Here is a 25,801-nt window from a genome sequence, read left to right as displayed (position 1 = left end):
CCTTCCTTCCTTCCTTCCTTCCTTCCTTCCTTCCTTCCTTCCTTATTTTTTTAAGAGCAAATGAACACACCCAAGTAACAGTGAGTACAGCCCAGGCCGCACAAGAACTGATTAGCAGTACAAGGAAATAAGTTACAAACATAAAATAACAGCGGAAGGCAACATTCATGTACCTTGTTCATGGCCCAGGATTTCTGCTACATTGGCATGGGGCTCTTCCTTGCTTTTACCTGTAGGTTTCACCTTTAAGTAATGGGGAGGGGGGGCATTTCCCATTGCATTTGGGGAAGGGGGAGCTGGGCCCACACACGACCAGGAGGCTTCAGGTAAATGTGGAAGTCCTGTCTTTGAGGCCAAGGTAATTTATTTCTTTTTGTGCTCTGCTCCCACCGCCTGGTTCTCCTCTGCCCAGCACCAGAGACCCTCATGCCCCTGTCCCCACCTACCAAGACCTACAGTGTCTCCTCTTACCCACTCCACCCCCAACCAGGGCATAAAATTATTTCTCATCAAAGCTCAAATTTCCTTAATATGGAGGATTTCCTGGCTTTATATTTACACACACACACACACACACGCATTTCTATCTACATTTTTTAAAAAGTTTATTTATTTATTCTTGAGAGAGAGAGAGACAGAGAGATGGAAAGAGAGAATCCCAAGCAGCCTCCACGCATCAGCACAGAGCCTGATTCGGGGCTCGAACCCACGAACCGTGAGATCATGACCTGAGCTGAAACCAAGAGCTGGGACGCTTAACCGACTGAGCCACCCGGGTGCCCGAAATTGTGTTATTCTTAAAAGTAAACTCTTTGGCCTCTGCACGACCCCCCACATCATATCCAGCCTTTGTGTCTATAGAACTGACTGGCTAACTTAAATCAGTGGCCTTAACTTGACAGCCCGAACAGCCAGGTCTGGTTTGCAGTTGTGTTCTGATTTGGACAGAATTTCAAAGACTCACAAATTTCACATAAAATCAGGTGGTTTCTCTTTTTCTCAAGAAAGAAAAAAAAAAAAAAAAAAGGAAAGGTAGCAGCTGATCCGGTAACCCAGGGCCCAGATTCCCCGGGGGCAGTGAGTCCCAGCACCTGACAGGCAGGCATCCTGTCCAGATGGGCGTGTGACGTACCCAGCACCCCCAAACTCTATATACCTGGACTGCAGCTCTCATTTTCTTTACCTGATGGGCATTTGAAAACGTGAGCCCTGGCCTACGTGACTCGAAATGATGGCACAGGTCAACACAGAATTTCACAGAAGCGAGGAGAAGAAATATTTCGAGGTATGTCATTGCTAGCTTTCGGCTACAGATCTGGCCATCTGCAGGCCTTAACCCAAAAGTCCATACTTTTCACCTCTCATCAATTCAGGAAATCTTCTAGAAATAAGTCACTGTTGGTTACTTCATTTTTTAGACCCAAGAAAAGGAATCACAGCACAGGAAGCAGATTCCCTTAGGGACACAGAGGCACTTGTCACTGGGGGGCTGCGGAGGATGGGGGTCTTTCCTCCTCGACCTCAGTACCCCTCCTCCCTCTCCTCCCGGCTCATTTCTTACGTTTCCTTCCTTCCCACTCTCCTCCCCATCTCACCCACGACCAGCCACGTACAACCACAGGAACACAGATCTCCCTGCGGTCTGCCGAGCCATGCCACCTCACCCCGACCCTCAAGGCTCTGGCATGTCATAGAAAGTTAAGAACTTCAGAGAGGGTTCCATGGGAAGAAAAAGTTCAGCAGAGCGCTGGCCACAAACCACGGATGCTGGCCACATCTGGTCCCTGTTCTTTACAAAACTCGAAAACTTTATCAAACACTCAATGGGGGGCCTTCCATACTGTGCACATCTAGGGGCTGATTTCACAGGCATCCAAATCAAGTATTTTAGGAAAAAGAAAACAAAGTCAGAAGCCGGGAGGCCAGGAAGGGAACAGCCTCCCTGGAGCTTCTAACTTGCTGACTGGCAATCGTGATGCCAGAGAGAAGAGCGGCCGTGCTGAGTCAGATCCAGTGTCCTATCCTTGCCACTTTTCTGACAGTGACAAGGGGGACATACTCAGAAAGATCAGAAAGAAATGCCTCTCCTCATGAGCAACGTGTTAAAAAGCTAGATGTGCCCCCGGCTTATCCTAGTTTGCTTGAATAACCTACTGTCATTCTATATGAAACTGGAACTTTTAAACCAGGAACCCCCAGCCTTCCCAAATTGCTTGTGCTGCCTGAAACCACAGGACCCTAGAGAAATTAGTCTTTCTAAGAATTAGTCCTTATTTTTAGTGGCTTTTTAAAAATTGTCGTTAAATACAGATAATGTAAAATTTACCACTAAAATTTTGCTTTGAATGTTTATTTTCGGGAGAGACAGCGGGAGAAAGAGAGAGAGGGAGACACAGAATCCGAAGCAGGCTCTAGGCTCTGAGCTGTCAGCATGGAGCCTGACACGGGGCTCGAACCTACGAACCGTAAGATCAAGACCTGAGCCGAAGTCGCAGGCACAAATGACTGAGTCACCCAGGCGCCCCTAAAATTTACCATTTTAACATGCAAGTCCATTGCCATTAATTTCATCCACAGTGTTGTAGGACCACTGCTACGACCTTACCCCAGAGAGTCTTTACCAGCCTAGAAGGAAACCCTCTGCCCACTAAGCAATCTCTCCCCATTCCTCCCCAAACCCTACCTCTCGGCAACCACTGATCTGCCCTCGGTCTCTATGGATTTAACTACTCTAGACATTTTGTGTAGACGAATCATACAGGGTGTGACCTTTTGAATCTGGCTTCTTTTGCTTAGTAGAACGTTTCAGAGTTCATCCATATTGCAGCATGTATCAGGACTTCATTCTCTTTTCTGGTTGAGTGATATTCCACCATAGGGTACGTGTGGACGTTTTTGCAAAGTGAATGATGGGCAGTACCTGGCCGCAAGCTACCAGACTTGAGGAAGTTACCTACGTGACAGGTGGTATTTCTTTTTGATGGTCCTAGACATTGGTATACTGGACCAAAGCCAAGTGTACCCAATTCATACCATTCATAATCTAACAAATGTTCTTTACCTACTCAAATCTCACCTTTCCAGCCTGACTTGAAGACCCAGAGAATCCTCACCCACCTTAGTTCAGTTGCCTTTCAAATAAACCCAACTCCAAGCCAGTCATCTTGCTAGTTGCTAGGAACCAGAATGACCGATCTAGTCGAAACCCCTCAGGAAGCTCACGGTCGAGTGAAAAGATAAACATCCAAACAATTTCACCACAGAGTGATGCCTTTTAGGATGGGAAACTAAACTGAGTCAAATTCATAAAGAATTCCCCCTGAGGGAGCCCATTAAGCTCACTATCTGGGTAGACAACGCTTAGGGTTTGCACCTTGCCTTCTTGATGGCCAAGGTCTTCAGGGACAAGCCTGCAGTGAGACTGGTGTTGCTTTCCTGAGTAGCTGGAGCCTTTCGACCCTATATGAGCAGCATCTACAAAGTTCACACTAAAGTGGAGTCTTCTCTAGAGGTCCTCCTACAGTTTAAGCCCGATCTGAAAGGGCATACACGTGGCACACCTAGAACTTCACCAGGTGCTCATTCCTTCCTCAGACAACGTATCAGAACGTGAACTAAGGGGCGCCTGGGTGGTTCCGTCGGTCAAGCGTCCGACTCCGGCTCAAGTCATGATCTCACGACTCGTGGGTTCGAGCCCCGCATCGGGCTCTGTGTTGGCAGCTCAGACCCTGGAGCCTGCTTCGGATTCTGTGTCTCCCTCTCTCTCTGCCCCTCCCCACTCACATTCTCTCTCCCCTTCTCTCTCTCAAAATTAAATATTAAAAAACATTTTTTAAATGTGAACAAAGACAGAAATCCATGGGAAACTTCACTGTTTAGATTTTCCCTCCCCTCCCCAATGTTGTAATTTTGAAAGAATTAAAATCTGTGTAGCCCTCACTGAGACTGACCAAGTAACACCGGTGAATAACTGTTATATATCATTACCTAATAATGAAATCATACTTAGAGGATCTGTTTTCTGTGTTTTTGTATTATGTGTGTGTGTGTTTTGCTGAGACTTTGGAAAGCAAGCCCCAAACACATAAACCTTCATTCCCCAAAGCTTCAGCATGCATCTTTCAAGAACAAGGAAAATTCTCCAACAAAGCATAAAACCAATGTTATAACCAAAACTTTTAACATCGATGCAATGACTTTACCTAATACACAGTCCACGTTTAAATCCCCCTTGAGATCCCAATAATGTTCTTTCAGCTGTGTGTTTTTGATCCAGAACCTAATCAAAATCACAAGGTGCATCTTCTGTCTCCTTTATTTTTTTTAATATTTATTTTTGAGAGAGAGAGAGAGAGAGAGAGAGAGAGAGAGAGAGAGAGAGAGAAAGCATGCACAAGTGGGGGAGAGGCAGAGAGAAAGAGGGAGACACAGAATCCTAAGCAGGCTCCAGGCTCCGAGCTGTCAGAACAGCCCGACATGGGACTCAAACCCATGAACTATGAGATCATGACCTGAGCCAAAGTCAGACACTGAACCAATTGAGCCACCCAGGTGCCCCTCTTCTGTCTCCTTTAATCTACAACAGTTATCCCATCTTTCTCTTTCTTCCATGGCAATGACACTTTCAAAGGGCCGAGGACAGTCTACACCACTCTCATTATTTCTCTTGATCAGACCTGAGTTAACAATTTGACGTAAATACGATGCATTTACTTCCTGCTGTGTCGCATTTGGAGCTGTGTTAAGGCTAGCTTGTCTCTAATACCGGTGATGTTCAAGTATCTTTTCTCCTTTACAACTCATAAATAATCTGTGGGGTCATAATTTGAGACTGAATATCCTATTTCCCATCACCTTTCACCGGTTGGTGAAAGCACCGGTTCAGCATCCTCTGATGATTCTGAAACAATTACACTGGCACCTGCAAAATGATGATTTCATAATTTTATCATTCTCCTACATTTTTTTAAAGTTTATTTATTTATTTTGAGAGACAGAGAGAGAAAGCGTGAGTGGGGGAAGGGCAGAGAGAGAGGGAGACACAGAATCCGAAGCAGGCTCCAGGCTCTGAGCCATCAGCACAGAGCCCGATGCAGGGCTCGAACCCACCAACCATGAGATCATGACCTGAGCTGAAGTTGGACGCTTAACCAACTGAACCAACCAGATGCCCCTCTCCTACATTTATTAGCTGGCAAGAATACCCTCTCCCCAGGCTCACCTCTGCCTTTTTTTTTACTATTGATGTGAACTTATGAATGCATTTTTAAAAAATCCAGTGTTTATTACCATCATTATTATTTTTATTGCTTCAATTGCTCCAAATTTGACCACGGGGAGTTCCTTTAATGCAGCTCCTATATACTTTTGAAATGCCTTCATCATAGTTTGTGCATTTCCTTAACTTCTGCCATGAGATATTGTAGGGTTGTCTTATATTTCTCTCCCCTAGCCTAGAATTAGCTGTTGCTGCAAGGAGTTTGGTTCCTCTTCGTGGTAAACAGTATTTGGAAACCAAGATCTGGACACTAATTATGCTCACTGCTACTGGAATATCATTGCTTCGAGGCTCTTTCACTGATTAAAAGCAGGATATTTATTACTTTTCAATCATGAGTCCACAATGATACTTATAATTCCAGTCTAACACCACAGAGTTCGTTCTTACTTCCCCCATTTGGTATTTGCATCACGCTGGTTACTAAGTACACCAATATATTTATTTACTCATTCTCTTCTACTAGGCACACAAAGTAGGTTCAGAATTACTCTACGAATACCACTAGTGCCCAATGACAAATCTACTTAGAGTCTGCGATTTCTGCAGCTTATCATTTTGGGAATATGTGTAACTAAAGGTATACAAACTAATCTATTCAAAAGTTACTTGAATTTTTTTCTACTTAATAAACTCTATATTTTTAATTAGCAGATATGTTTGCTATTTAGAAGCTTATCCCTCAATATAACAGAACCTACGAAGATCTCAATATAAAAGAAAATGATTACATCAAAATGATTTATGCCACAAACTTAAAAATTCAAATAATTCTAAAAAGGTTTATTTAAAAAAGGACAATTTCTGCCTCCCCCTTCTGACTACTCCATCATTAGTTCCCACAATTTATTTTTAGTCTCCACCATTTAAAATAATATGCTTAGACTATAATCTCTAAATTCTATTAGTTTTAGATATTACATAGTCATTTCTTCCTTCATTGTAGGATTTAGCTCTCTTACATTTCACTTCTTCTCTTTCCCATCTTCTGTATACTTATATCATATATTTAGGTTATTTTAACAGCAAATGCCTAAATTATTATGGCTATGTACACATTCACTCTTAAGTAATACATTATAACTATGTTTCCTTTTTTTGGTATTACTTTTCATTTTCCTGTAGTTAATAATTGCCTTTCTTTTTTAATTGCTTCGATTCCCTGCTACCAAATCGCATACTCTCCAGCAGCCTCTCAGTGCATTTTTCTTCTTCTTTTTTTAAAGTTTATTCATTTATTTTGAGAGAGAGAGGGAGGGGCAAAGAGAGAGGGAGAGAAAGAATCCCAAGTAGGCTCCATGCTATCAGCACAGAACCCAACACTGGGTTCAATCTCATGAACCATGACATCATGACCCGAGCTGAGATCAAAAGTTGGACACTTAACTGACTGAGCCACCCAGGCACCCCTGAGGGCACTTTTTTCATCTAGGAAAACATATCATTCTATTTTCCCCCTGACTTCTAGATCTGTTCTCGAATGGTGAGTCTCTTGGTCTGTTGCACAGACCTGGGTCTTCCCACTGCTATCATCCAGGGAATTCTCCTTACTTTTCTCCTTCACTTCTGGCATCAGATATCTCCTTTCTAGAGTTAACTTTCTCATTAGGGAAAGTACATCTGCCAGGAGCTTCCTGCAATACTTCACTGCCCTCCAGTGTTTTTGATGAGATACTGGATGCCTTTCTGATTTCAGATCCTCCCACCACCACCCTGTGCCCCCTTCCACTTACTCTGAGAAGTTACAGGAATTTCTCTTTATCTATGGGTTTTGAAATTTCATTACTCTGTGCCTTGACATGGGTCTTTTTTCCATTTATTAAGCTGGGAACCTAGTGAATTCTTTCAATATGGTCACTCTTGTTCCTCAGTTTTGGGGAAATTTCTTGCATTCTTCTCTTTGAAAATTTCCTTGCTCCTATTTTCTCATTGTGACATTCCCATCATTTGGATCTTGACTAAGCCTCTAATTAATATATCTTCCCTTGTCTTTGGTTCTAACTTCTGGAAGGTCTCTTCAGCTTTACCTTCCAATTTCTAAGAGTGCAGAGGGTGGCCAACAGTCCTTTCTGTTTGTCGCTTTTTTCACAGATAACTTCTCACAGTTCTTCCTTTCACAAAGAGATAGAAAGGAAATAACTGAAAGATATAAGCCAATAGCATGATAAGACATGAAGTGCAACTGTTGTGCATTCGTTCATGTCTATGATTATCTAACATAGTAGGTCCACTTGCCAAGCACTGGAAATGGTATCATTTCTTCCAGGTGCTCAATGTGACAACAACACTTTCTTCTGTTGATGACAATGTATATATTTTTAGGGTTTTCTGAAATTTATATTGCTGGGAATCAATGGCTCTGATCAAACAGTTCTCTAGATTACATATAACCCTTTTTCCAATTCAACAGGTCCATGAGGAACCTCACAATTCTGAAGGAAACATGAAAGGCTGGGAAAGCACTTCAGATGATTTCAGTGAGATAGATACAGAGAACATCTCAATGGTCCCCACGTAGAGAGCCTGCAGGCCAGGAATGACCTGTTGTCTCTTAGCTCTACACCTGCCCTTCTTCACCCTGTGTTGGCATTTTGGGGCTTGGAGTCTGCAAACCCCACTTTTCCTGGGTTCCCTTGCCAGCTAGCTTCCTGTTGCATTCTGCCAATATTAGGTACTGGAAGGAGTTCAGAAAGCAAGAAGGAGAAGGATAGAAGCTGTCTTTCTTCCTCTTTTTCCTCATCTGCTTCTAGCAGTGTCTCTGTGAGTTTCCTCAGTGACCCCAGTTGCAGCCACGCAGCCTCCCTTCCGGCCCCAGAACCAGCAAGGTGGCCCTTCTCTGGTCTGGTGTCATCCTCTCATGGTCCTGCTGTTCTGGTTGGGCAGCAGTCCCGGGAGGGCAGCGGTGAGGATGCTCCTGGGCTCTGGAACACACTTCTAACTGTCCTTCTCCCATGTCTATGTGGTAGCTGCCTCGCACAGGTACTACCTTCTGGATTACTCCACCCTCCCCTTTATTATTCTCTCAGTCCTTCCCACAGTGTTGCAACAAGTTCTCTGTACTACGTCTCCTCTGTGTGAAACACCTAGTATGGTTACTCTTTTTCTTGATTGGCCCCTGATGGACAGAGCCTCTCTAGGGGATTAAAAAAAGGGTTTTAAGCCTCTGTAAGTCCTCACCACCAGAATGAGCTAAGGGCACAACGCCTCATCCATGGTTATGATCGCAAAAGTACAATCCGACTTTAACTGTTTTGACAAAGTCAGCCATGTCTAGAAGAGGGCGAAGCGACCCTCCGCATACTCCAAGTGAAAGAGGATATCCATCAGTTTCCAAACTAAGTAGCCGAATGTGTGAAAGACCGTTCTCCACAGAGCCCGACTGACTCCAAAATGGCTGGCATCCTGCTAAGATGACCAAAACATCTTCTATGAGGAGATGAAACTGGGTTGGGAGAAGCTGGCTCCAGTCTTCAATTTTGCGAGAATGCAGCCACACAGGTGCTAATTCACTAGCTTCGATGCACTTGAAAATGGGTCATGGAAATGGCAAGAAAACGTATACAAAAGATATTTTTACAAAGTAATTTGTAGAGTATATCATAAAGCCATGATACAATAATGTTTTTAAAAATGTACTTCTTGGGGTGCCTGGGTGGCTCAGTCGGTTGAGTGTCCGACTTCGGCTCAGGTCACGATCTCACGGCTCCTGAGTTCGAGCCCTGTATCGGGCTCTGTGCTGACAGTTCGGAGCCTGGAGCCTGCTTCGGATTCTGTGTCTCCCTCTCTCTCTGCCCCTCCCCTGCTCTCTCTCTCTCTCTCTGTCAGAAATAAATGAACATTAAAAATAATTTTAAAAATGTATTTCTTGGACTATTCCTGTCTTCTGTTCTATTTGGTGGCACACTTCCAGATGGCTCCATACTCTATGGCACAGCGAAGGGAGAAAGTGGCTGGCTGGGACACACAAAACAGAGCAGAGGAGGACAGGGCTTTGCGGAAGCTGGCTGAGAGGGTAGGAGGAGGGTGAGAGGGACGCCTCTGGAGGGTATACTCTTGACTGAGGCGATGAATAGAGATGAGCAGTGGGGAGAAAAAGACTGGAAGTCTGAAAACTTCCCTGAAAGAAAACAGGAAAGGAGAAAAAAGAAAGAACTAGAAAGAGATGAGAGAGGACAGTGTAGGGCGCACAGGAAGAGCCCAGCACCCAGAGCCAGAGATGCGCTTTTAAGACCGACGGATTAAGGCTCCACTGATTGTCACAGTCCAGAGCCCATCAAGGTGAGCCCCTTGGGGGATGCTCGGGCTACAGGGCTGTGAGCTCAGAGAGACCTACTTAGAATGACACTGGATCCTTGAACAATGAGGGGTTGGAGGCACCCTCTGACTCCCCCAAACTTAACTACTAATCGATTGCTGCTGACCAGAAGCCTCACTGACAACATAGTCCATTAACCCATGTTCTGTATGTCGTATGCACTCTATACTGTATTCTTACAGTGAAGTAAAGCTACAGGGAAGAAAACGTTATTTAAAAAATCACAAGGAAGTGGGGGGGGGGGGGTGGCTCAGTTGGTTAAGGGTCCAACTCTTGAATTCGGCTCAGGTCATGATCTCACAGATCATGAGATCGAGCCCTGAGTAGGGCTCTGCGTTGATAGTGTGGAGCCTGCTTGGAATTCTCTTTCTCCTTCTCTCTCTGCCCCTCCCCAGCTCACACACTCTCTCTGTCTCTCAAAATAAATAAATAAACTTAAATAAAATCCTAAGGGAGAGAAAAATACGTTTACTATACTGTACTACATTTATTGAAAAAAAAAAAATCTACACGTGAGTGGACCTCCATAGTTCAAATCCATGCTACTCAAGGGTCAAGTGTGTTTATGGCATCCTCCTGGTGGAAATCAGGAACCTGAGCCTGACTTGGAACATTAGCAAGGGGAAGAGATATTATCGCCTGTGGGAGTTACTACCTTCAGAATAAACCCATCCGCCCAGGGAGGAAAGTTTGAATACAGAGCCTTGAATCTGTGGGCAAAAATTCTCCAAAGGCTTCTCCATACCTTTCGTTGCCTAAAACCAGACAGTGTTGTTGGCATTCGGCAATGCCAGAGACCCCTGATCTGGCTTCTTTGAAGTGAGCAGTGTAGATAAACAAGGTTGTGTGATGCTGGGACAGAAAAACTCAGATAGTAAAACTTCTGTGCTCATTCTGAGGATTACTGTTGGTATAATCAGTAATCATTTTATCCCCTTCCCCCCCCCCCAAAAAAATATATGCCTTTAAATACCTAAATCTTCTAATTTGCCACAGGCCAGAGAAACTCCTTCTAGATGGCTCTCCTTTCCCTCTCCCTTCACATATGAAAATGTATTGCAATTATAGTGTCCACTTTGCAAAGTGCTTAGAAATATTTATTTAGTACTGAAGGGCTAAAAGGGCTCTTGTTCTGAAAAATTTGCCTGAGGTCTAGAATTTTCGCCACTGGCAATAAAGGTGCTTTGCGGGGAGGGGGAGAATGAAGCAGGAATATTTAAAGTCTAGCACATCTGGGTATTAAATTGACTGAAGCCAGCACATGCCACCAAAAATACGAGACACGGCGAAGAAATACTAACAGAATGAGGAACACCACAGAAGTAGGTCCGGCTCACATTAAAAAACAGGACGAAGGAACGAGAAGCAGAGTTGAAAAGACAGGCAGAAGAGAGGTGAGTCTGGATCACAACGAGGACAACCATTGTTTGGCAACACTGGAAGTCTAACTTTGCTAAGGCGCGGTTAGTATGAATTAAACAGACTCAATGTCACAGTTAAGGGGTGCCTGCTGCCTGACCAAAGGGAGGAAGCATGTCCCCTGACTCTTAGGGCCTCCATTGCCTCTAAACAAACCGGAGCAGCAAGGCGAGTCAAAAGCATCCCTATAGACATGCTAAAAAAGTCGTGTTACTGACATTATATCATGTTACTGAAGTTACATGGAAAGCGAAACGCCAGACGGCTGATAACAAGAATAGAGAAGTCTCTGTAAATCAAACATTCCAGGCGTAAAACTTTCCTTCCAGGTTTCAAAAAACAAACTGCCAATATTTTGGACATAGGAATAGATCAGTGATCAGATAACTGTGCTTTACTAATATTAACAGGAATGACGGAAGTTAAGATTCAGCAACAACAATGCTTAATTCATCTACGTTTTATTTGTGACATGTTCTCTAGTTTTTGAAGGCATTTTTGTTCCTTTTTCTATTCTGCTTAGGCAAATCTGTATAGATATAATGAAGATTCTGTTACCGCATCACATGAAAAATGGTCGTACGGAACGGTATTGTTCATTACTTTATAAAGGTGCCAAGGAATTTCAGAAATTACATGACTTTACCTTTGCTGTAACTTCATGAAATCAAATTTTACTCGTTTTTTAAATAAGAAAAATTTATTGTGGTTAAATACACATACCATGAAGCTCGCCACACGAGCCATCTTTAAGCGTGTGGTTCGGTGGCACTAACTGCATTCACCGTGGTGCGAGGCCACCATATTCATTCACTCTTAAAAGTGACCCTGCTCGGGTTTCTTTTCATTTCTCTGTATATTTACAGGGAAGAAGCCATGCCAGACAAATGCCAATGCAACCATGGAAACTCTTAGATCCATAGCTACAAGAAACTTTAAAAATATATAACACTTTTCGGAAATCCAAAAGTCATTTTGAAAGGGACTATTGCTTCGAGGGCCAACACCGCTATGAAGCGTGCATTTATCGATGGTTACTGCTTCTCACAGCTAATATTCAAGTAAAACTGCCCCATTCTCTAAGCACACACCAAAAATTGGCTGGGGCTAGGGGGACCCCTAAATGGAGTGGACACAGGAAATCAGGAAGGTAATTTGAGTTCTTTTGAGAGAGAGATAGAGAAAGAGCGAGTGCACACGTGCATGAGTGGGTAAGAGGGGCAGAGGGAAAGAGAGAGAGAATCCCAAGCAGAGTCTACACTCATTGCAGAGCCCTACGCAAGGCTCGACTCCATGACCCTGTGATCATGACCTGAGTCGAAACCAAGAGTCGGATGCTCAACCGATTCAGCCACCCAGGCGCCACGGTAATTTGATATTTGAATTTCTGTTTTGATAACACATGAAAAGGATGATCTGTGAATGACTGTGACTTAACAACCCTAAAACCAGCTACATGTTCACTTAGTCCTTTTTATGGGTATAATATTTAAGAGAGGAGAGGCATGAAAACCTGTACTAAAAACTTAAATCTTAGAAAGACTTATTTTTCAAAAAATTTTTTAAAAATGCCTACTAACTCACTTCTAAAACCATAACTGAAAATGGCTGAACTTGGGGAGCCTGGGTGCCTCAGTCAGTTGAGCTTCTGACTCTTGATTTCGGCTCGGGTCATGATCTCAGAGTTTGTGAGTTCGAGCCCCATGTCAGGCTCTGTGCTGACAGCATGGGTCCTGCTTGGGATTCTCTCCCTCTATATCTCTCTCTTTCTCTGTTCCTCAGCTTGCTTTCTCTCTCTCTTCCAATCTCAAAATAAATAAACATTAAAAAAAAAAAAAAGAAAGAAAGAAAATGGCCGAACTTGAGAGAAAAATGTTAGGAATCTGTTTCTGGCAACAACTTTTTGAACTCAAAACCCAGGAGTCACTCCCATAATCCCATCCCTTTATTTTCCTATTTGGATACAGACTGAAATCTGCTAAACTTTTCTCTGTATCTTCCATTAAAAATTTTCCCCTATCTTTCTTGTTTTGTTCTGATGAGAAAAATTACAGACGTTGGTTAACAACATTTACAGCCAAGATAGGCAACACGCAACAATGCAGGCCAAAGTCCCTGTTCAGGTAGGATATAATTCTGCATCTTTTTTTTTTTTTTTTTTGGTAATGTTCATTTATTTTTGAGAGAGACAGTGTGAAAGTGGGGGAGGGGCAGAGAGAGAGAGGGAGACACAGAATCGGAAGCAGGCTCCAGGCTCAGAGCTGTCAGCACAGAGCCCGACGTGGGGCTTGAACTCACGAACCGTGAGATCATGACCTGAGCCGAAGTCGGATGCTCAACAGACTGAGCCACTCAGGTGCCCCAATTCTGCAACTTTTTTTTTTTAAATAAATTAATTTATTTATTTTGAGGGAGAGAGAAAGAGAGAGAGGGAGAGAGAGAATCCCAATCAAGCTTCACAGCGGTCAGCACAGAACCCAAAGTGGGGCTTGAACCCACGAGCCATGAGATCATGACCTGAACCGAAAGTAAGAGTCGGACGCTTAACTGACTGAGCCACCCAGGCGCCCCTGATTCTGTGGGTATCTAAACTGGTGCTGGCCACCCTGCAGAATCGGGTTCTGGTCTAGACCCCCGTCTCGTCTCTGTGTGCGTGTTGTAGGGTACAGCGGGGTTGGGGCAGGGTGCCTGATTCTCTTCAAAGGGGTGTGAAAATAGGATGACAGAATTGGATGAACCTCAAAGAGCATCTCATCTCAGCCACCGATTTTACGTGTTCAAAGACATGTGGGCGACTTCAGTCACAACCAGAATGCAAACCTTTGTTTAATTTTAAAAATTTTTAATTTTTTAAAAAAATGTTATTTATTTTTGAGAGACAGAGAGAGAAAGAGACGGAGTGTGAACAGGGGAGGGGCAGAGAGAGAGAAGGAGACACAGAATCCGAAGCAGGTTCCAGGCTCCGAGCTGTCAGCACCAGAGCCCGACACGGGGCTTGAACTCAGGGACCGTGAGGTCATGACCCGAGCCGAAGTCGGACACGTAACCGACTGAGCCACCCAGGCGTCCCCAGAATCCAAATCTTCGTTTCCTCTCAATTTACAAATATAAAAGAAAATCAGTGTATGAATGAGGACACTTGGGTGTAATGGCAGACTCCTGAAGGGCTAGGTTGGATTGGCAAGACATGTGGAACAGGTGTTGGGGGCACTCTTCCCCACCTTGGGCAGTACACAAAATGATAGAGGTAAAGTATACCTTGAGTATGCAAAACATACACGTCCCAGGGGGTCCTTCTAAGCCCGGCCAGCACTTGCTGGCCCCACAGGGCCAGCTGAAAGCACACGAGATCCCGGGCAAACAAACATTACCGGAAAAACACGCACAAACACGCACGTCAGGAGTGGCACCCACCGAGGCCCGCGCGGTGTAATTATTACTCCCGTGACAACAGAAGCCGCTCTTGGAAATCACACCTTATCTTTCCAAACCACACCAAGCAAAAACAATAATCAAAAAGTGATTCTACTCTATGATCATTTCTGACCCCTTGATGATAGCCTCGTGGCAGATTACAGAAGCGTGGAGGCCTCTGAGGCCGTGGCGATCGCTCGGAGGCTGTCAGCCCCTATCAATCACCTTCCATTAAGTAAAGGTTTTCCAATTTTGCGCTTCTCTCAAAGGCTTCATTTTGCCCGGATTAAGCCGAAGCATCAACATTTCAACTCACTGCTCCTGTTCCCGCTTCCAGAATAAATGCTGTTAGCAGAAAAATGGGCTTTTCCACAGTCGGGACTCAAAATCAAAGCAGACAACAGCGATGCGGTCGCATATACAAGACATCTGACCGCAGACGCCTCAGGCGTGCATTAGACACGTTTCATGACTGACCACAGGGCCCCGGAGGGGCAGGAAGGGTTGAAGGGTGCCCGGCGGAGGAGGGGTCTGTGAGCCAAACACGTTAGCCCCTAAAATGAATCTGGGGGCGATCGCAATGTATTCATGGAGTGCTAGGGTTTTTCTCTTGGGTTTTAGAGGCAGGTGTCCTGTGAGTTTCGCGCTCTACAGGTTTTACTGCTTGGTATCTGTCATCTCCGTGACGGAGAAAAGTCACTTCGTCTAACAGGCAGCAGATGGGGAAAAGGAAGGGGAACAAGTTTTAAATCAACCGAGAAGAGCATGTTTAAGAAATAAGGGCACCTTCAGCAGAGGGGCTCCTCTTGTTTCTGTCCGTAACGCTAACAGCTGGGCGGAGTTTTGCCGCGTTCGGACACCAGAACCAGAAGACGCGGGGCCACAGGGTGCACAAAAGCAATCCAGATGACTCACGCGCGTTTTTCTATGCCTATCGACAGACTTTGTCGTGAGGAGTTTTAGTGGCTACATAAACGGGACAAGAGCCAGAAACACAGTGGTGAGAACACGAAGCGACTGAACAGGGGAGAGAGAGAGATTGTGGTGTTATTCCCCAACAGGCCCAGGGGCTGACGGGACGGATGGGAACAAGGGGGCCCCACGGAGTACGCCGGGACGTGTTTTATTTGGCCCGCGTGGGAATTTTTTTAAATGCTAATTTACTGTCAACGTGGAAATATGGGGAGATTTCGCTTGAAGATCCAGGTTTCAGGCTTCTCCCAAGAAGAGAAGCAGACGGGTAATGTGGCACAGCATCCCCCGACTTGGCCACAATCTGCTCTTTACTCTCCCGCCGGCCACCGGAGGTCATCACGGTGGCCGGCTTCATTATGAGGGTTCCTGTCTGGCCTCCGAAAGCATCTGACGGGATGAAGGAAACTTTGGGCAGGAAAAAAATCAGAAGCAAGCACAGAAGAGGAAGCTGTTTGGGGGGTGAAAGGTGACGGATGTACCGAGACGCAGCACAGATGGGGGGTGGGCAGGAAAGAGAAACTGAGTGTCAGGAGGCAAACACACAGACCTTGAGCTCTGGCTGAGCCCGGGTCTGAGACGCACAGCAGCTAGTTGACCATGAAGCTGTCCGAGAGAGCAGGTCAAGAAGCTTAAAGAAGTGTCAGGGGCAAAAGGGCAGAGGGCTGAGCCCAAAGTGTTGTCTTCGGGAGAGGCGGGAAGAGGACAAGCAATGCAAGCCTAAAGGGGGCTGGGTTTGCAGCCTGGGCCCCCCCTGAGCTGGCCCCGGCCTCACAGCTACGCCTCTCCGGCAGGCACCCTTGGGCCCAGCCGGCCGGGCCCATTTCTTGCTTGGGAAACCGAGGGTCGTCTCGGGTCTTTGTGCCTCCTGCAAACCTACTGCCTGGGATGCTAACCCACCTCTGTTAGATTCCCACTCAGCTTTCCAGAACGAGGGGCCCCATGAGGCCGCTTCCACGGCGTCCTGCGAACACCCAGGAGTCTTCATCGTGGGGCCCCAAGCTTGCTGCCTCCCTCTCCGGCTGAGAGCTCCCCAAGGCGGGCCACCAGGCCTTCCCGGCTTCTCCTTCTCAGTGCCCGGCAAGTACGAGAAAAAAGGAAGGGAAGGGCTGAGCAGCTGGGGCGGCAGCGCGGACTTTGGGATGACGCCGTGTCACGGGAATCAAGGAAGAAGAGGGACTTCTGGTGGACAGAACCTTCTGGAATACCAGAAGTTATTTAAGAAGAGCGAGGGTGGGGGGAGAGTGGCACTGGATCTTAGCAACATGCCGTCGCTGAGAAGTCCGAGTGGGGGACTGGAAAATAATTTGACGATTACCTATCAACATGGCTCCCACCCTGGGCGTCGGTAAATCTGCCTGGGAAATAAGTAATGTTGTTATAATAAGTAATGGGCATGTTTTGTTTTGTTTTCTTTTTTCCTGGCTGTCCAGATCCAACCTCTGGTTCCATTTTGAGAGCACTCCTATTACACAGAGTTCAACACGGCCAGATTCCTCCCCTGTCTGTGGCCTCCTGCCTCCCGTCCCTTCTCTAGGCTCAAACAACCTCCCAGTCAGGGCCTCCTCGAGATAAGACAGCCAGACCCAGTCTGTGATTCTGGTCCTGGAAGCATCCTAACGGAGACCCTACATGACAGGGAAAAATCCTACGTATGGAAAGAAGCTTGATGTAACACAGCATTACGTATACAGCAAAAATGAGGAAACAATCTAAAAGCCCCAAACAAGACCGTCCTAAGTAAATGACGGTAGAATAGAATGTTTGATAGAATGTTACCAATGGTACCAAAAGGAAAAAGGGCTCATAATAAAATGTTAGAAAGACAGAAAGGTTAAAATAGAGTATTGCCATCACCCTTATAACAATGCTATGGGTAGAAAAAATGAAGACACTAAGATATTAAGACAGAAATACCTGTGAGATCCATGACCTGAGCAGAAACCAACGGAGCCACCCAGCTGCCCCCCAGGGGGCTTTGAAGGCTGACATCCCTTAGCGGAGGAGCTGGCATTTCTCCATGGACACCGAGCGAAAGACGACATTGGGGAACAGACACGGACACACGTGTGTGTCAAGAAGACGGGAGCTCAAGAATTTAACTGGATTATCCCAAAGAAGGAGGATGAAAGAAAGAAGCAGGAGAAAGGCCAGAAGAGTATTCTTGAGAAGCAGCGAGAGAAAGAAAAGCTCCGTAATCAGATCTCTAATTATCTGTGTTTGCGGTAGGGTTTTAAAGACCATTCCTTGGGAGATTACATTGTCTCCGAGGTTGGTTAAATAAACCAGACAACTCAGAACTCAGTTTTCTACCTACGTTGTGTTAGCTTCCGAAGAGCTAATGGAAGAAAAAGTACGTTCACGCCACCCAAAGGGACGGCGGCGCCTTCCGTGCCCCACTACGAGTGGCACCTACCGACTCATGCCCGGGAATGGCTTCCGCCACAAGATCACAAATTTCAGTTTCTTTGAGAGAAAGCAACTCTTTCTCATCCAGTGAGGACATAAAAACCTAGCTTCAGAACATCGCTGCCCAACTTACTCAGGCCATCACTGTTCTCCTTAAAAGCCTTTCTAAACACCGGCTTCCTCTGAGTCTTATTTCACGAAGGCGGCTCTCGGCCACCGCTCGAAACCCGCGCTTTCGCGGCGCTGGCGTCTACTGAGGAGGCACTACAACCAGTCCCGACGCCGCCCAGCTGGCTCTCACTCCGTCTGCACAACAGCCATGCAGACTGGTCATTATTCCCCTTGTTTCATAAAGAAGGAAGCGGGGCCTCAGAGAGGGCATGCCCTCTGAGTCACCCCGGGGCCTAAGCGGCCAAGCCCACGCTGTGACCCAGCTGTGGCTCCACACCCATGCTGTGGCTTCCCTAAGACCAGCAGGCTCCCGAACGCGGAAGGGTAACCCCCAAGGGGTCCGGGCTGAGACGGTGCTAACGCAGTGTCGGCCGGGCTGATTGCTCACCGCGTCGCCGAAATGCTGCTCAAATCACAATCGATGTGCTTGCACAACATTACGTAATAGTCAATATGCTGAGAAGCAACCGAGCCCCTCAGCCCAAGTCATTCAGAACACTCAGTCTGGCCTCTCACAATTGGCTCTGTCCGTCAGACTCAGACGAGGCTCTATTTTGAATTCTAATGAGGACGAGGCACTCTGAATATTTAACCGCGATCACAAAGATCTTGCTTTCGTGGAGACGTCCTGATACAAGTAACAGATCGGAAAGTACGCGTAGGTACCGGTGGAAAACACCAGGCTGATTTGCGTTTGGAGGCGGGAAAAAGACAGTATTGCTTTCGACTGGATGCGATTTGGGGGGCGGGGCGGGGGGGCAAGGGAAAGGGAGGAAGAGCCACACAAAGATCTCAGTAAAATTTTTACAGCCCGGGCTCCTGAGTGAAAGGTTCACAAAGAGGTGCTTGAATCCTTTGTTAACAAGCACACAGACAAATTCATCACCAGGCCCTTCTGTGTGGCCCCCTGGCAATTCGGTCTGGATGAAGAACTGGAAATTTCCTCACTGCGGAAGCATCTATGACTTATATATGTATCAGATCGGCAAGGAAGACACACTAAGGGTAGGGAAACAAAAGACCGTTTCACGGTTCACAACCTTCTGCACTCAAAATGATGATGTGCTGGCCACCACCCTCAGCTCGCTCGAGTCCCCAGAGTTAAACAAATGTTGTGCCATGTGAACAGTAACCCAGGGACACTTGAGGGACTCACTTAACTCCCTACCCCACAAACAGTTAAAACACACCCGCCTGAAGCTTCATGTGCACGTCTGCTTACGTGGAAACGATCAATCGAGCCTTGCATGTGGGAAGTGCAGGGGATCAACTCTTTGCTATATGTCCCAGGCACCTGGAACAAGCCCTCGCCGCCCCCCCCCCCACCCCCCGCCAAACCTTTCTTTCTTCCTTCCTTCCTCCTTTCCTCCCTCCCTCCTTCCTTCCTCCCTCCCTTCCTTCCTCCCTCCCCTCTTTCTTTTTTCTTTTCTTTTTTTCTTTCTCTCTCTCTCTTTTAGAGAGAGAACGTGAGCAGGAGAAGGGCAGAGGGAGGGAGAGAGAATCTCCTCGCTGAGTGTGGAGCCTGATGTGGGGCTCGATCCCATGACCCTTGGATCAGGACCTGAGCTGAAATCAAAGAGTTGGATGCTTAACCAAATGAGTCACCCAGGCACCCCAAACCTTTCTTACAAAGATCCTAACGTAACCTCCGTAGCATCTGGATATCCTCTTGTAAATGCTAGCTAAAGCTTACATAAAGGCAATATGGTTTACTTTTTTTGTACCTATCCCCTGGTTGATTCTCTCTGCTTCTATGCTACCAAATATGTCCACTGGGTTTTGAATTTCAGGTTTTTATTTTATTTTTTTCCTAGGAGCTAGATTTTGGTCCCTTTTCAAATTTTCTGTTACTTTTTATAGTTTCCTATTTTCTGAAGATCCTTTCAAGCCTGTCATTTCTTTCTTTAAATATAATAAGCATAGTTAATTTTATCATCTGTGCCTGATAATTCTAATACTGCGAGTCAGTGCAGATTGATTTCTGTGGTCTGTTGCTGGTTCTGGCTCATGTTGTGTGGTTTCCATGTCTGCTAGGTTATCTTTGACTGCGTGCTGGTCACCGCCCTGAAAATTTGGTTTGGCTGATTCTTAGAGACCTGATAAATACACCCTCCTCCAGACAGGTGTTTCATTGTTTTCACCAGGCACCTGTCACTCTAGCACATGAATCTGCCCCAAACCAAATGCAGAGTATGGGGTTTCTGACCCATCCTGAGTATAGATGCCCATGATGTAATTCCTTTCTATGCCCACAACTTGTCAGAACTATGGTTTTGTCCTTGTCCTTCTCAGTCTTTTCAGTGCCAAGGGCACCTTACTTCTGGTTCACTTTTACCCTAAGGGTATATCTCTCTGGGGACCCACTTCATTGGGGGAAGGGTCCCTTACTACACTCTTCAACTGGGGTTGGTCCAGAGCTGTAACTTCTACCCCACTTGCCTGCCCCTCTCAGGCTACAGAAGTCTCTGACTCCTGCCCACAAATGGGCTTTAACAGGAAAATAATCAAACTACTAGAAAGTACTAAGAGTTTAAGGACTGGAAGCAAAACAAAAGGACAGGTTAATATGGTGGTCCCTTAAAAAATTAAACACTGAATTACTATTTGATTCAGCAATGTGACTTCTGAGCAGGACTTGAATCGATGCTTGTACACCTGTTCATAGTGACCTCATGCACCACATTAGCCAAAAAAGTCCATGGACAGATAAACAGATAAACACTAACAGGTAAAATGTGGTGTGTATACATATGTATATATACATATACACATATATACATATACACACACACACACATCTACACAGACAGACACACACACACTGGAATCATATTCAGCCTAAACAAGCAAGGAATTTGTGACACACGCTAGAGCATAGAGGACTCCTGAAGACATTATGCTGAGTGAAATAAGCCAGACACAAAAGGACAAATACTGTATGAATTTACTCAAGTGAGATACCTGGTGGCATCCAATTCACAGAAAAAGAAAGTTGAATGGCGGCTGATGGGGGCCGGCTGGAGAAGAATGGGGAGCTAGTGTCGAATGGTGGCAGGGTCACAGTTGGGAAAGATGAAAAAGTTCTGGAGACAGACGTTGGAGACAGTTTCAGGACAACGTGAATGCACTTAAAGCCACGGAGCTGCACGCTTAAAAATGGTTACGAAGGCAAATTTTGTGTCATGTACATTTTACCGTGATATTTCAAGTTAGGTTAGTTTGGGCGAGGGCTGCTAGACCCACTCAGTAAATTCCACAGGGTGTCGTAATTTCACAGGCTTCATATTGATCAGTGGGAGACTCAGATTAATTGCAGGGGTCATTAAACCAGTCTGGCCTCTCTAGAGCTTTGGAGGCCACGGGATAAACCTCGATCAACATGCAAAACTAGTGCTGATTGCCAACAAACAGAGATGTAACGATAGATTTCCCTGTAAAAAATGTAAATGCAATAATTTTCCTTTAAAGGTATCAGGCATTGGCAATACTATAAGGTTAGTTATTTGGGTGTGGATCGACAATACTTAGGACACTGCCTAGAAAAGATTAGGGGCAAAAAATTGATGGGATAAGAGAAAGAATTCTCTTTAGAGTAGTTCCACCGAAAGAATAAAGAAATGTCTATTTAACAATGCTGTATTACTGGACTTCTCCCTTCTGAGTCCCTACATATATGGTTGACCCAACACAGGTTTGAACTCTGCAAATTGACTTATGCATGGATTTTTGTCAAAAATACAGTGCAGGACCGTAAATGTACTTTCTCATCCTTATGAGTTTAACATCTCTTCTCCAGCGTACTTTATTGTAAGAAAGGAGCACAAAATACATGTAAGGTACAAAATATGTGTGAACTGTTTATGGTATCAGGAAGGCTCCAGGTCAACAGCAGGCTATTAGTAGTTAAGTTTTGGGGGGAGTCAAACGCGATACGCAGGGGGCACCTGGGTGGCTCAGTCAGTTAAGCATCTGACTCCGGCTCAGGTCATGATCTCACTGTGTGTGAGATCGAGCCCTGTGTCAGGCTCTCTGCCGTCAGCACAGAGCCCGCTTCGGATCCTCAGTCCCCTGCTCTCTCTGCCCCTTCCCTGCTTGCGCTCTCTGACTCCTTCAAAAATAAACAAACTTAAAAAAAAATGTATATGTAGATTTCTGCCTGCACAGGGGGGTCAACAACCCTGACCTCTGCACTGTTCAAGAGCCAACAGTAATTCTATTACAGATTATGTATAACTAAATATAAATGGCACGAGACAAATTTACAGTTAACTTGTTTTTAAAATACCAAGTTTTAGAAGCATGTATTTTAGTAATTGTGGGAGTTTCTAAATTTCTTCTATTAAAAAGAGATACTTAGAGTTCAAGTCAGATGATTTGATGCACATTTCTGGGCGTAAACACCAACACCAAGCAATACCATAAAATGAGAAACTGGCAGCAGAAGTAACATTCCTCGCTGTGACTTCATGAGTAACACGTGCCGAGGGCCACTGCGTTGCAAATACAAAAAGCTTACCCACACATCCATATACACGGTCATTCCAAACTAACAGCAACATGACTGCTTTGCACGTAAAAGAGACTTCAAGAAAGCGGTCCCTGAATCGGGACGACTGTTCCTACTTTAGATGCACAGAGATGAGAGCTAATCCTTGCTCACAGCTTACCATGTGCCAATACCGCACTAAGTGCTACAAATCTGTCTCTGTGTATATATCTACATCTATATCTGCAACTAAACCTGTATCTTTATCTTTATCTCTATTAATTCATTTATTCCTTACAACAACCCTGTCGGGTGTTTACCATTAGCATTCTCATTTCGAAGATGGGAAAACCGAGGCAAAGGGGAGCTTGGGCTTCTCCAAGGTCGCATAGTCGGTGAGGGGTGCCGCTGGGAGGCAAGTCCAGGCTCTAGGGCCCCCACTCTTAACCACCCCACTGCAGGGCCTCTCCACGTAAATATGGACAGTCAGGGAAGATGGCCAGCGTTAGACGCTTCACCTGTTCTACATGGTTTAATGTTGATAACCAGGTTATCCACTCTTTTACACATGAGGGAAGTGAGGCTCAGCAAGACTAAGTTCCTACAGAGATCAAGGCAGTTGGAGTTGGAGGTGGGAGTAAGCCCGCATCTCCCTGTCTCCGAAGTTTTAGGATCTAGCACCGAACGAAGACCCCGTGGAGCAAGGTCACATGAGAAGGTTGGTCAAGTAAAAAGCAAGGATGTGTTGCTTTTGCAGGATGCAGAAGCACAGGGTGTCTGCTATCTGGTGGATGAGAATTCCGGGGCTGGGGAATGCAGGCACGTGATCACAGGGGAGCAGGGAGGTCCCTCAGACTTCTACTTCCTGAGGTTCCAGAGGCCTTAGCTACCTCCTCAGTCACCCTGTTGTTCTAGACGTCTGTCGAACCAGCACACCAGGTAAAGAAGGTAATGCTTCTCAAGCTACACATCTCCGGTGACCTTCGCACAGAGGATCCTCGTTCTAAAACTGGGTACGGATCAGACGGATCCATTGTATTTTTCACATTGAAAGGGCTAAGAGGCAAAGCGTGTGCTCTGATCACCAGTGTTATGACTGCTATTATACTTTTGTTTCCAATAAAGGTATTAGCTTTATAAACCTGGTGCACCTTTGTGGGAGGAAGCACCCAGTAACTGTCGCTTTGGTCAGTACCACTGTCACTACCGTTTATCATCACTTACCTTTGGGCGAAGCACCACGCACAGGCAACACGGAATTCAAACCTCACAAAAATCAGCATTGGAGCTTCGGGAGAATGGCAAGTACCTATGTCCGAATTGCCTGCCGTCCTTGTCAAATAATGAACATCCATTCCAGTCCTACTTAATCAGAATCTCTAGGGCAGGGCCAACGGGTCAGTGTTTCGAGAGCCATGCCAACTGATTCTTGTCTTGGCACGGATAGCCCCATTTTATGCACAAGGCATCAAGCAGTAAAGTGACTGCCAAAGACTAACATCACTGAATATAGGATGCGAACTCCACCAGACTTCAGAACCTGGGCTCTTAACCACTCTGGAGTCCAAGCTTCAGCCATGAAGCTTACAAGTAGAAAAAAGGCACAAAGTAAGCAAGATCGCCTTCAACACCTGCGATCATCTACCAGCAGCGACCTGCCTACTGTCACACGATTTCCCAAACTGGTTTTCTCTGTAAGCATACAGAGACAGATCCTATTTTAAATTAAAAAAAAAAAAAAAATTAACAGTGCATTATACTTCTCCTACGCTCGTAATCCTTCATTTTCACAAGATTTGGGGTTCTCTTAGCGATTTCAATGCTTCATCAAAAGGGACTGTCTGCAATAGAAGAGCGACCAAATCCCTGTGGTAACTAGAGAAACGCAGGCAACTAAAAGCAGAGTCAATGCACAAGTGATGATGGGAGGCAGAATGGTAAGTGTCGAGATCCTTTACCGCAAGATGTTGACTTTCTGTCCACTATGTTCATACGCCTGGTCTCCGTGCGGAGTTTCCCGTCTGTGTTCTCCACCAGGTTGGCGAGGTCATCAATTATCTCTAGAAAGGAAGACAGAGATGCATGGTTAAGACTCTAGAAACACCCAGGCTCACATCAAAGTATCACAGCGGAGGCCGGCCTAGTCCCTACTGATAATTCTCTCACGTGCAGTGAGGGGAAAGGTAAAGAGCTCATGTGTGTTCTTTGGAAACTGCAATCCTGATTTATAAGAGGTGGTGGTGGTGGTGGTGCAGGGCTGTGGGAGTCGTAGCAAAGGGAAAAACCGATTGAATGGAAGTCTGGAACACAGAGGAGGAATGTCAGAAGTTCCGGGGAAGAAAAGCAGGACCCAGCAAAGTTATGCCCAGCCACACTGTCATGCCAGCTTTATGGCAGATGGACTACAGGAGAACACTTCTTGTTTCTTATGTTTGTATTCTAATTATTTTCTTGCATGCTTTCTTTGGTGGGAAGAGTAGGACAGGGTCCTTCTCGAGAAAACTGCTTGATGACGAAATCTGGCCAACCAAGGGGTGAAAAGAAATAAAGAACTCTAGGATAGAAGAAGCCAGAGACCATGACCTAAGAGATGGTGGAGACAGCTGGAGCCATCTAAATACTGAGTTGGGAATCAGCAGATACAGGGATTACGTTACAAAAAGGTAGATAAATGTTGTAAACAGCGACGATGTAATTATAACCGAAATCAGGAAGCAGTTGGGAGGCTGCGTGGTGGGAGAAAGGTGGAAAGAATTTGAAGGTGTTGATTTCCCCATCATGCACAGCGGAGTCCCATCAAGCTGCGGAAAAGCAAAACATAGACCTATGGCTTTTCAAAATCACCAAAGCTTCAGTGCTTTAGGTAATTTTTTTTGTTAACCTTAGATCTTTTAGTAATTACCATCTCTTGTAAAGAATCCTCTATGTGAAGTTGAGTTTTTTTTATGCTAATTGTCTTCTTTTAAGATTGAATTATTAGAGTTGATACTATGGTAATCTCCTTAAAGTGAAATTAAGCTCTTAGTAACACTTAAAATAGGACATATAGCATAATCCTAATGATATAAAATTACTTCTAGCCGCCCTTTCATATGGACAAACCTACAAGGATATATCTGGATGATGGGAAGGATGATTATTTCTAGGTGGTGGGATCCTGGGTGAGCTTCCTTGTGTTTTCTGTATTGTTTGAATTTCCTCTAATGAGTACATAGTACTTTTTTCTTTTTTTTAATTTTTTTTTACATTTATTTATTTTTGAGAGACAGAGCATGAGTAGGGGAGGGGCAGAAAGAGAGGAAGACACAGAGTCTGAAGCAGGCTCCAGGCTCTGAGC

At 45.4% G+C, this 25,801-nt stretch overlaps 1 protein-coding gene across 1 annotated transcript in view; it reads right to left on the bottom strand.

Annotated features, from left to right (window-relative positions):
- Positions 1 to 25,801, bottom strand: part of STX8 (syntaxin 8) — a 251,858-nt gene that overhangs the window by 72,673 nt on the left and 153,384 nt on the right. Inside the window, exon 7 of the mRNA XM_049638107.1 lies at positions 24,423 to 24,524. Coding sequence (XP_049494064.1) covers positions 24,423 to 24,524 — 102 coding nt within the window. The remainder of the gene's footprint in view (positions 1 to 24,422; positions 24,525 to 25,801) is intronic.

Source organism: Panthera uncia, chromosome E1, assembly GCF_023721935.1.
Source record: "Panthera uncia isolate 11264 chromosome E1, Puncia_PCG_1.0, whole genome shotgun sequence".
NCBI classification, from domain to species: domain Eukaryota; kingdom Metazoa; phylum Chordata; class Mammalia; order Carnivora; family Felidae; genus Panthera; species Panthera uncia.
The sequence above is the reverse complement of the archived record's forward strand: the minus strand, read 5'-3'. Positions and strand labels throughout refer to the sequence as shown.